The sequence below is a fragment of the Oncorhynchus gorbuscha genome, unplaced genomic scaffold (genome assembly GCF_021184085.1).
Source record: "Oncorhynchus gorbuscha isolate QuinsamMale2020 ecotype Even-year unplaced genomic scaffold, OgorEven_v1.0 Un_scaffold_643, whole genome shotgun sequence".
Taxonomy (NCBI): Eukaryota; Metazoa; Chordata; class Actinopteri; order Salmoniformes; family Salmonidae; genus Oncorhynchus; species Oncorhynchus gorbuscha.
Window position 1 is genome coordinate 400,640 of NW_025745750.1, and position 12,987 is coordinate 413,626.

At 40.8% G+C, this 12,987-nt stretch overlaps 1 protein-coding gene across 1 annotated transcript; it reads right to left on the reverse strand.

Moving 5' to 3' along the window:
• Positions 1-6,963: 6,963 nt before the first annotated feature.
• Positions 6,964-12,525, reverse strand: LOC124019617. Its single transcript, XM_046335002.1, has 7 exons — positions 12,444-12,525; positions 12,301-12,355; positions 10,411-10,607; positions 9,312-9,466; positions 8,586-9,049; positions 8,230-8,438; positions 6,964-7,862 (listed from the first exon to the last, which is right to left on the reverse strand). Exons 2-7 carry the CDS (start codon positions 12,314-12,316, stop codon positions 7,626-7,628), a joined length of 1,278 nt encoding a protein of 425 aa, XP_046190958.1. The 5' UTR covers positions 12,317-12,355; positions 12,444-12,525; the 3' UTR covers positions 6,964-7,625.
• Between the last annotated feature and the right edge of the window lie 462 nt (positions 12,526-12,987).

Here is a 12,987-nt window from a genome sequence, read left to right on the forward strand (position 1 = left end):
AGTTATCTTCGTTTGTGCATGTATAGCCTTACGGAGATTCACGTTCGTTTTTGTTGTATTATTGATTTGTTGGCGACATTTGCAAATAAAGAAAAATGTACGCCTCACCTGGTTCACCAACTACTTCTCTGATAGAGTTCAGTATGTCAAATGGTAGGGCCTGTTGTCTGGACCTCTGGCAGTCTCTATGGGGGTGCCACAGGGTTCAATTCTCGGGCCGACTCTCTTCTCTGTATACATCAATGATGTCGCTCTTGCTGCTGGTGATTCTTTGATCCACTTCTACGCAGACGACACCATTTTGTATACCTCTGGCCCTTCTTTGGACACTATGTTAACTAACCTCCAGATGAGCTTCATTGCCATACAACTCTCCTTCCGTGGCCTCCAACTGCTCTTAAATGCAAGTAAAACTAAATGCATGCTCTTCAACAGATCGCTGCCTGCACCTGCTAACCTGTTCAGCATCACTAACCTGTTCATCTGACTTAGAATATGTGGACAACTACAAATACCTAGGTGTCTGGTTAGACTGTATGCTCTCCTTCTAGACTTACATTAAACATCTCCAATCCAAAATTAAATCTAGAATCGGCTTCCTATTTCACAAAGCATCCTTCACTCATGCTGCCAAACATACCCTCGTAAAACTGACCATCCTATCGATCTTCGACTTCGGCGATGTCATTTAAAAAATAGCCTCCAACACTCTACTCAACAAATTGGATGTAGTCCATCACAGTGCCATGTGTTCTGTCACCAAAGCCCATATACTACCCACCACTGCGACCTGAACGCTCTCATTGGCTGGCCCTCGCTTCATACTCGTCGCCAAACCCACTGGCTCCAGGTCATCTACAAGTCTCTGCTAGGTAAAGCCCCGCCTTATCTCAGCTCACTGGTCACCATAACAGCACCCACCCATAGCACGCGCTCCAGCAGGTATATCTCACTGGTCATTCCCAAAGCCAACTGTTAGGAAAATTATGATATAATGACTGAACAATCTTATTTTAAATGAAACTGTAACTAAGTAAACTTATACTCTGTTTTATTATATCTGATTAACAATATGAGTTCATAAGAAGGGATTGTGTGACACGGACAAGGAGTAATTAAAGTTAATGAACACCATTCCAACTAGGATGAAAGGAATGGTTTGTGGATTAAATAAGCAGATAAGGTAGTTAACCTATGGTTGAATCGATGAAACTGAGCTCTGTGGTGTTTTAGATAAGGCTGTGAGTGCATTCCTAGCTTTTCTGTTAATTAGAACTGTCAGCTAAGTGGTGATCGATAATGGTAAGGAGTCAAAAGTTAATTCAGCTGTGTTGTGTGTCCTGTGTATGTGCTAGTGGGTCAGAATGAACTCAGAATGAACTTTTAAAGTTTGCTTTGTCTCGATCGGGAGGAGGGGATTCATTCTAGAAGCAATGAAATGACGTGATGTTATTGTATATAAACTGCTGCTCTTGGTAACGTGGCAACGCGTTCCGAGAATAAATTCTGTTACCTATTATTGATAAGACTGGTCTCCGTCTATTTTATGCAAACAAGAATCTTACTAATTCTCATAAAATAGATTAAGGGAATTCAATTAATGAAAACATATTGGTATAATTAAATTACAGTAACACCAACACCTACTTTGGCCGCATTTCCTTCAAGTTCTCTGCTGCCAATGCCTGGAATGAATTGCAAAAATCGCAGAAGTTGGAGACTTATATTTCCCTCACTAACTTTAAGCATCAGCTATCTGAGCAGCTTACCGATCGCTGCAGATGTACACAGCCCATCTGTAAATAGCCCATCCAACTACCTACCTCATTCCCATTTAGTTTTTATTTACCTTTTTGCTCTTTTGCACACCAGTACTTCTACTTGCACAACATCTGCACATCTATTACTCCAGGGTTAGTTTGCTATATTGTAATTACTTCGCTATTATGGCCTATTTATTGCCTTACCTCCTTACTCCATTTGCACACACTGTATATAGATTTTTTTCTTGTGTTTTTACTGTGTTATCCCACGTGGATCAGCACACTCTCAAATGTTGTTTTTTTACCTTCATTGTAAGCCTGCCACACTATACGATACATTATTAAACATAAGAACGATTCCGGGTCATGGGAAGTGACAAAGAGCTCTTATAGGACCAGGGCACAAATAATAATAATAATCAATCATTTTGCTCTTTATTTAGTCATCGTACATGTAAAACTTTATTTGTTAATTGAAAATTGTCAATAACTCACCACAGGTTAATGAGAAGCGTGTGCTTGGAAGGATGCACATAACTCTGCAATGTTGGGTTGTATTGGGGAAAGTTTCAGTATTAAATAATTTTCCACACACAGGCTGTGCCTGTATCATGCTAGTGAGGGCCAAGAATCCCCTCTCACATAGGTACGTGGTTGCAATTTGCCAAGGCAGGATACTCTGAGCACAGACAAATCCAGAAATCTGCCAGTGGCTTCTGATTAAACAACATTTTCACAGAACCGCCCTGGAGGCAGGGCATGAAAGGGATAACGAATCCAGTTGTTTGTGTCATCCGTTTCAGGAAAGTACCTGCGTAACTGCGCACCCAACTCACTCAGGAGCTTCGCTATATCACATTTGACATTGTCTGTAAGCTTGAGTTCATTTGCACACAAAAAAATCATACAATGATGGAAAGACCTGTATGTTGTCCTTGTTAATGCAGACAGAGAAGAGCTCCAACTTCTTAATCATAGCCTCAAGTGTGTCCCGCACATTGAATATAGTTGTGGAGAGTCCCTGTAATCCTAGATTCAGATCATTCAGGTGAGAAAAAACATCACCCAGATAGGCCAGTTGTGTGAGAAACTCGTCATCATGCAAGCGGTCAGACAAGTGAAAAGGATGGTCAGTAAAGAACTTTAAGCTCGTCTCTCAATTTTAAAAAACGTGTCAATACTTTACCCCTTGATAACCAGCGCACGTCTGTATGTTGTAAAAGCATTACATGGTCGCTGCCCATATCATTGCATAGTGCAGAAAATACACAAGAGTTCAGGGGCCTTGCTTTAACAAAGTTAACCATTTTCATTGTAGTGTCCAAAGCGTCGTTCAAGCTGTCAGGCATTCCCTTGGCAGAAAGAGCCTCTCGGTGGATGCTGCAGTGCACCCAAGTGGCGTCGGGAGCAACTGCTTGTACGCGCGTTACCACTCCACTATGTCTCCCTGTCATGGCTTTTGCGCCATCAGTATAGATACCAACACATCTTGACCACAAGTCCATTTGATGTCACAAAGCTGTAAAAAATATCCTCTCCTGTTGTCCTGTGCTTCCAGTGGTTTGCAGAAGAGGATGTCTTCCTTAATTGACCTCCCATAAACGTAACGGACATATACCAGGAGCTGTACCAGGGCCGCGACGTCTGTTGACTCATGCAGCTGTAATGCATAGAATTCACTGGCTTGTATGCAAAGCAGTAATTGTTGAAACAAAACATGCCAATCTGAAAAATAAGCCACAGGAGTTTTTGGAGCGAGAATTACGACGACTTTCGAGTAGTAAGACATGTATAAAAGCAACAGATACCATTCAAAATAAGGGGCTAGAACAGTGGTTCTTAACCTTGTTGGAGGTACTGAACCCCACCAGTTTCATATGCGCATTCACCGAACCCTTCTTAATTGGAAAAATAAAATATTATTTTTTCAAATTCATAACATAGTTTACTGGTGCACAAAATGAACCGTGCATCAACATCACTGTGTTCAAAGAACAAAATCATCAAAACATGATTTTCACACAAAAACAAAAACATAATAATGAATATTTGCTGCAAATCAGTGTGACTTCTGCTGTTGCCTTTCAGAGACCAGTTCAGAAATGCACAGCTTCACCTTGGCAAGTGCCACTCTCATGTCATTTTCACAACAAAGTCTGTTCCTTTTCTTCGTTTTTATGTCCAGCATCCTCAAAGGATTGCTCGCAAAGATATGTTGTAACAAACGGTATGAAAATCTCCAGAGATTTCTTAGCAATAACAAGGTACGCTACCATTTGTTGACACCAAAACGTTGAAAGAGTTGTTGTTCTGAAGAGTTGCTGTTGAACGTGGCTCTGCTGAATTTCAATGATTTCATTGAGGTATTCATCATTGACATCTGTTGTCTCAACACTAAACGTGAACGGCTGTTTCACCCATGCTGGATATGACTCTCTTGTAGGGAAGTATCCGTCAAGAGACTTTGCAAGCTCATCTAAGTGCGTGGCAATTGCTTGCTTCAGTTCCGAAGGTACAGAAATGTCTCCAATTCCAGATACATCTTCGATCTTACTTACACAGTCGTCCAGCAGGGGAAAGTTTGCGAAGTTATCGTTCTCTGTTCGTCGTTTCCATAACGGTAGCTTTTTTTTTTAAAGCCTTCAGGTTTTTCTCCGCTTCGATGATGTTGACTCCACCGCCCTGCATCTTTTGATTGAGATGACTGAGAGCTGCGAAGATATCAGCCATGTATGCTAAAATGAGAATGAACTCAATCAATCATCAGGCAATCTGCATGACAATGTTGGTGCTCTTGCAAAAACAGGGCTAATTCCACACGCACGGCAAAATCACGATTCAGCACCTGTCCCCGGGATAACCACCAAACGTTAGAAAGGTACAGAAGTGCCTCGAATTCAGAGCCCATTTCTTTACACAGCGCACTGAAGATGCGGTGCCTCAGAGCACTAGTTCGCACATAGTTCATGCATTCCACTACAATTTTTACTACTTCTGCCAGTTTTGGAGGCAAGGTTTTTGTTGCCAACGCATGCCTGTGCAGAATACAATACGTAACAATGATGTTTGGTGCATCGGCTTTCACTAGCGCACCAAAACCAGACTTTCTTCCCAGCATGACTGGAGCTCCGTCCGAACAAATTGCAGAAACCATACCCACGAAAGATTGTCTTTGAAGAAGTCATCCACAAATTTCTTCACATCGGCTGCCTTAGTTGTTGTTGTAAGAGGCTTACAAAATAAAACATCTTCCTTTATCACGTCGTCTTTCACATAGTGCACGAATACAGCAAGCTGGCTTAGATTGGAAACGTCTGTGGTCTCGTCGAGTTGAAGGCTGAATTTTGCCGGGCTTGAAATCAGATCTGCAACTACTTGAGCCAAGATGTCTTTGCTCATGTCCTCTATTCTGTCACTGATGGTGTCATTTGAAAGAGGAATTTGGGATAACTTAACTTCAGCTTCTTTTCCCATCATGATATTCGCCATCTTCAACACAGCTGGTTTTATGAGTGTTTCACCAATGGTGTGTAGTTTGCCCTGCTTTGCGATCAGTTAAGCAACTTCGTACGATGCTGTGAGGATCGGTTTGTTGATGGGTACAAAGCCGAGAACAGGCAGAGTAGCCTTTTCATCGAATCTGGCTCTCTTCACCTTGAATTCAGCGAGCGCTGTGTTCTTGTATTTTCCATCTCCATGCAGCTTAAGGAAGTGTTCTCTTAGTTTTGCCGGTGCTAGACTAGAATTGCTCAACTTAGCATTGCAAATCATGCAGTTAGGACGCTGACTCCCATCACGTTCGGTTATACATGTGAATCCATATTGTACATATTCGTCTGACCACTTTATTTTTTTGCTCGACATAGTAAGTATGAAGGGATTCAAATATTAAGAAAGAAATCACAAGACGTACCATCACGACAGTCACAAGTCGACTTCTGAGCGCACCAAATTCCCTGCAGCACAGATAGGCCAAGCGTTGTAGCGTGATCACCTGCAGCCAATGATGGCGTGTCATCACAAATCATATGAGTCGGATGTGTGTCTTGACCTCCACCGAACCCCTGAGACTGACTCACCGAACCCCTGGGGTTCGATCGAACCCAGGTTAAGAACCACTGGGCTAGAAGCATCTTATATGATGAGCTACCGAGTGGCTAGGACAGACAAGCCCTATACTATTGTGGAGGACTTTCGGTGTTCGGTGTTGTTCGGTGCTTTCCTGGGTAAAAAGGGCAGTAGCTCTTCGGCTGCATCAGATTCACAACTGTCAGTGTCCATGTTAGCTGGGCTGACAACAAATGTATAATTACTGATGCTAGCATTGAATTGCTCGTGAAAGCAAAACAACTTGTGTTGTCGACAGGTGCAGGTTTAGTAGAGCTGTTATGTGCCTTATGTTTTTTAACCATTTATCAATTATTTTGCAAATGGAATGAGCAGCAGCTACGTTTGGCTACATGCGGACTGTTAGTGGAAGTCCCGCAAGAGAGTGACGGTTAATGTGATTGGATGTTAGTTATTTGACTAGGCTACCTGTATTTGACATTGTGTTTTTATTTAGCTGAACACTAGATTGTTTAATTTTATTTTTGGCAGTGAAACGAGGCTACTCAGACGCCCAAATATATAACCCCGTTTGAAAATATAAATGCACTGTTTGAAAATGTGAATTTTTAGGATATATATTTTTTTATGAGAATCACATTTTTATTTGGAGTACCCCCAACGACATTGTGCGTACCACCAGTACCCCAGTCTGGGAATACCTGCTCTACAGTAATCAGAGTTTTTAGAAGCTATTTTTATCAAATAGGTAGCCCTCTTAGGCAAAGTGGTTATTATAAACACCACAAATGTCCATCTTATCTGTTATGGGACCAGAAGTTGTCATAACCTGCTGGGGTAATGAGAGGGTGGAGTTTTGTTTCAGAGATATTACTACCTTCCAGAACGCAGTAGGATTCCCACCATTCTCAGACACTCAGTTCAAGAGGTACGATGATTTTGCTTTTCTAGCCAGGGATAGACATCTATTTCTCAAGCATCTGAAGGGCTTCCAGTCAGACGCAGAATCAGTAAGCCTTAGCACAAGCTACATTTATCTCTAGAAGTTTCTCTGATATTGCTGATCCCTGGTCTACACAATGGGCCAAGGTCAGTCCTAGATCATCTTTGAGAACATATTAAGACACCATGGTTGCTCTTACTCAGATTTATTTAATAATAAACATGCATTAAAGAACATTGTAGTCTAATTTGATTTTGATTATATTTAGTTTAGTTTTTAGTACATATAGCCATTAAGACCCTCCTCTATGGCTCTAATCTCAACCTCTATGGCTCTAAACTCCTCCTCTATGGCTCTAAACTCCTCCTCTATGGCTCTAAACTCCTCCTCTATGGCTCTAAACTAATTATACATGATAGTATACTGAAACGGACATACTGATATACCAAAAACACACATTGGGATTATACATGATTACTTATGAATACTGTAGTGTATACATATGTATATAGATCAGTTCATATTCCCGAAAGCTCTGCACAAAGTTAAACTATTGAAGTCTTTGAACAGACCAGAAGCCTTAAAACCTGCCTGCTACCCACAATATTAGTATACTCCAAGAAGAAAGGTGAACAATAGCCAGTTTGGTATTATACTGTTAGCATAGTAGATGATGAGCTCTAATAAAAGCACAACACAATAATCAACAATGATCAACAAATAATGGAAAGTTACTCATAACAGCATGTGAACTACTAATTATGCCCACAAATCCTGCTTGTCACCAATGTCAATATAAGACAAAAAAAAAAACTCCTTTAATTTTAACCTGGTGTCAGTGGATGCAAACATTAGTTACTTTCTGCAGCCTGTTGGTCCTCAATGGCCTGCTGATCTTCTAAGGCCTGCTTGGCCTCGAGGGCAGGGTAGAAGGAATTCAGTTTGGCTGCCACAGCATCATACATTTCCTTCCACTCTTCCTGGGTGAGAGATGATGGGCTGGTCTCCAGGAACTTGTAGGCATCCTTCGACTGGACACTAAACATGGCCATGACGTTCTGGCATCTCCCACTAAACGTCTTCCAAGCCTATGGGGTAAACCAAGAGAGAGAAATTAGCTATGGTCTCAAGCAAGGTTGGATTCCCTTCAGTTTCTCAATCAGTTCCAGAGAGACACATTTTTGTTCTTGCCCACCATGTAAGCCTTCCATCAATGCATTGAGAAATGCTGACCTAACTTACCCTTTATCCTTGTGATTTTGATTATTAGATTAGACGTTATTAGGTTTTAAAGCTGTTGCCTTAAATTGGTGGTGTTGTTGTATGAAAAGGATTTTAGCCCTTTTTGAGTTACATTACCCTTTAGCAGGATAATTCACATAAGTAATGATATGAAGTACAAACAATGATGCATTACTCTGGCAGAGTGCCAGCACAGAGAATGTATTAATTCACCTCTTCAGCTACTTGCAAGGAATCCAAGAACTCCTCCTTAAATTCTGAGAGAACATCAATCAGGTCTTCCCCAGCGAAGGTCTTCTGCTGCAGGTTGGTCACCATCACTCCGATCTTCTCCCAGAAGCTTTTGAGTTGCAGCAGAATTTTCTGGATCCGGGTCAGGCAGGACTGAACCTCATCCAGATGGACAGGATCAGGAACAGAACCTGGAAAAACAAATACAAACAACAGCATTGACATACCTCTTATTTACCTCTTGTCTTATTCAGTTCCCCAATAGCAGAGGCAATGTCATGAAAGAAAGGAATGACCACAATGTACAAAGCAGTGGAGTCCTTAATGTCTTTCCTTACCCAGGTCAAATTTGGCTCTGGTCAGCTGCATCTGGTATTTCATCATCTCCGTTTGGGCCTCCCACTCGCTCTTAGTCAAACGGGTCTTGTCATTCTGAAGCTGATTCATGTTGTTCTTGGCCAACTCAATGGCTGCACTATCAGTAGGGGTATTGACCCCCTTCTGGATGGCATCTATCATTAATCCTAGGAAGGGAACGACGGCAGCCACTATGCCAAACTTCTTGTTTCTGCTGGCAATGCCGTTAACCAACTCACGAAGCTCACTATCAGCATCGTTGATTTTTATATTGACACTTTTCAGATCTGACTGGATGACAATTAGCTTGCTATTGTAGACGGCAACAGCATTCTGCAGGGTCTTCTCTTCATTGGTCAGCTGTTTCTTCTTGTCCTCTGTTTCTACTTTGGTGTGAATAACATCGCTGGTGACAGTCACCACCCCAATGTTGAGTTTTTTGTAGCTAAATAAAGTAGTGAGAGAACATCATCAGATCTTTGACATATTTCAATGTTAACACATTGAAATCATTTTCCTATAACTACCTGCTATGTGGTATGATCTGAATGTTTGTTTCATGTTTAAGGTGTATGTAGTCAATGTAACTCTCTCTTGTTCTGCTTGCTAAGAAGGTTGGCTTTCAATTGTGTGTGTTGTGATGCTGCTAGCTTAATCCCCACTCAGGGCTGAACAGAATGCACTCTATAACATTTATATTGGCTTACTCTTCTACTATTTGTTCAACTTCTTTGATGATATCATGGATCCACTGATTGGCTTTTGCCAGGAATTTGACGGCAACTACTGGCTTATCTTTCTTCACAGCATTCTTCAGCATTGGGAATAATGTCTTGACCATGTTGTCACTGGTGCTAACACACTGTTGATAAGAACATGTCACATAGTACAAAGTCAATGACGTCCTACCTTCCTCCATTAGCATAACTAAACTGCTGTAAAAACAAATAACCTCAGTTTACCAGTATAGTGTAAGCTAGGTCATCTAATGATAAATTATCAGAGTTTACGAGGCTAGAAACACCCCAGTATCGTCTAAAATAGGTCATCTAATGATACATTATCAGAGTTTACAAGGCTAGAAACACCCCAGTATCGTCTAAAATAGGTCATCTAATGATACATTATCAGAGTTTACAAGGCTAGAAACACCCCAGTATCGTCTAAAATAGGTCATCTAATGATACATTATCAGAGTTTACGAGGCTAGAAACACCCCAGTATCGTCTAAAATAGGTCATCTAATGATACATTATCAGAGTTTACGAGGCTAGAAACACCCCAGTATCGTCTAAAATAGGTCATCTAATGATACATTATCAGAGTTGACGAGGCTAGAAACACCCCAGTATCGTCTAAAATAGGTCATCTAATGATACATTATCAGAGTTTACGAGGCTAGAAACACCCCAGTATCGTCTAAAATAGGTCATCTAATGATACATTATCAGAGTTTACGTGGCTAGAAACACCCCAGTATCGTCTAAAATAGGTAATCTAATGATACATTATCAGAGTTTACGAGGCTAGAAACACCCCAGTATCGTCTAAAATAGGTCATCTAATGATACATTATCAGAGTTGACGAGGCTAGAAACACCCCAGTATCGTCTAAAATAGGTCATCTAATGATACATTATCAGAGTTTACGAGGCTAGAAACACCCCAGTATCGTCTAAAATAGGTCATCTAATGATACATTATCAGAGTTTACGAGGCTAGAAACACCCCAGTATCGTCTAAAACAGGTCATCTAATGATACATTAACACAGTTTACAAGGTAAGAAACAGTAAGATTGAAATACCAGCAGCAGCAGAGCCTCAGAGGAGGAGAACAGCATTTGGGCCTCAACAGCATTGGCTCTGATGATTCTCTCCAGAGAGGGGAATTTGGCCAGGCAGAGGTAGGAGATGTTGTACAGCAGGGCTGTCTTCTCTGCAGCAGGGAGCAGGTCTCTAATGAAATCTGGGCTGTCCATTTGATGGTTGTATGGAACTACCGCTGAAAGGGAAGAAAACATCAACATTCAATACACAGGGGAGTAGGTTGTAATGAGTAGTTAGGGACTGAAATGAAATTGACCCTCCCTTAAGCAAAATACTGTATATTTTGACATGACCTCCCTAAACGCTTGAAAAAGTCCCTCTACCCAAAATAATGATAGAAACAAGGTAGATAGCAGAGAACGTGCCAGCTATTTACCTTCACTCCTAGGACAGACCAGAGCCGTATATATGCTGTTTTTCACCTACAATGGACTATCAATGACCCTGGAGCTCTTGGCAGCCAAATTCAGATTTTTTATCCACTAATTGATCTGTTGACCCATCACATCAGATCTTTTCACATCAGATCTTTTCACATCAGATCTTTTCACATCAGATCTTTTCACATCAGATCTTTTTCAGAGCTGATCTTTTGATGACATAGTACTGCCATAGTGTCTTCTCTCTCTGGCGGGTGGCGTGAATGATGAATAAATGTAAGGGTGTGTGCAGAGGGCTATCATTCGGATGCTTGACCACTTTGAATGGGCCAAACTAGACATTGCTAACACCATGTGCTTTATCATCGCATTTGCGTAGGCACATTTTTTCCTTTTAAAAACGACAAAGTTCCTGCAATTCTTTACCTGACTGGAGACATTAGCAGAATATTTTAATACCATACAATGACCGATATGACAGGACCTAGTCTTGGATGCAGTCCTAGGCCAGCGAGAAGAGTGGAGACACAGATTGTACAATATGAAGAATAAGTTATTGTCTTAAAAAAGCTTTCCAATGGTACAGACTCAACCAATGATGAAGATATTGAATATGCGCCCTCACAGGGTTGTGGTTTCGATTTCCACGGGGGACAAGTACGAATATGTATGCACTCACTACTGTAAGTCTCTCTGGATAAGAGAGTCTAATAAAAAAATAACTTCAGACTAAAAGATCCATGACAGAAGATGCCCTTGTACCGATAGCTTATCTCTCAAGATACTTTGTAAACAATGCTGTTTGCTCAATATTGGGAGTTGATCAAATATTTTGGTAGCCGAACTAGACAGATTAGTCTTCTCTTTTCAATTGTAGCTACTTTCTTTATAATAATCTATTGATCCCATGTAGCTAAAGAATGCTTTCTGGTATAGTACTGCAGTCTACAGAAAGTATTCATTCAATAATTGTTTGCAAATGTATTTCAATGTATTAGCTGTAATGTAGTTTATCAATATGTATTTACCTAAAGTCTATTTAAAAATTATATCATATTTAGGTATTTCATTTTCTTACACATATAACTTTGCCGTGTGTTTCTCAGAGAATGCACTTCATACAGCCTATAGGCTATTGATGATTTGAGTTATTTAAAATTAGGCTACAGGCGCACTTGATCTTCCACGGAAAATCGGCACACATGAGGGGCGACATCAGTCACACATTGAGATATATTAAGCGACTAATTATAAAACACTGAAAAATATAATACATTTCATCAATTACAAAGTACATTACCCTCCCCTTGACAGCCAGCCATAGCCTTCACTATTACACGATATTGTAGACAAATGTCACAAATATCATAGATCTCCAGATTATATCACACTCATTTTCTATCATAATGGTCTGGTAAATAGAAATTCATGAATTGCAGACAAAGGGGACAATTTGTACAATATGATTAATAATCTGGGAGGTCTTACCAGTATCAGATGACATGATTGATGAGTGGAGGTTCTTTTTCAAGTTTCAATTTTACTGAAGAAATTATCAAAAGCGAATAATTGATTTAAGCTGCAAGATCAAAGATGTTTCACGGGTTAGAATACAACGATTAAGATCTCACCAATGATTTAACAATCTCTGCCTTCAGTGTGGTAGGGATCAATGTGTCGGACTAGGCCTTTTTATTGCAAACTGTGAGGGCTGGGCTAAGACTTTGTTATCTATTCTCAGTAATTTCCCAAGTACAAGAGATTGTCTGTTTGTTGACAAAATGCCAAACAGACAGTTCCATGAAACACACCAATGAATGGACAGTTACATTTCTCAACTGGTGATGAAGACATGCACACACACACACACACACACACACGCCCGCACACACACACACACACACACACACACACACACACACACACACACACACACACACACACACACACACACACACACACACACACACACACACACACACACACACACACACACACACACACACACACACACACACACACACACACACACACACACACACACACACACACTACTGACACCTGACAATTTACTGCGTGCACACCTACATTTCTTAGATGATCTCGATTGGCCTATTGCAATGAAGAAGCTGTACTTACCATTCAGTATTGGGTTAGCACTGTAGGAGGCAGCCC

What these genes read in the sequence shown, in the direction of transcription:
- LOC124019617 (XM_046335002.1), bottom strand. An exon ending in CTGAGGCTCTGCTGCTGCTG is followed by an intron (nt 9,467 to 10,410) that starts GTATTTCAATCT and finishes TCTTATCAACAG; the next exon opens with TGTGTTAGCACCAGTGACAA. An exon ending in CCTTGCAAGTAGCTGAAGAG is followed by an intron (nt 7,863 to 8,229) that starts GTGAATTAATAC and finishes TTTACCCCATAG; the next exon opens with GCTTGGAAGACGTTTAGTGG.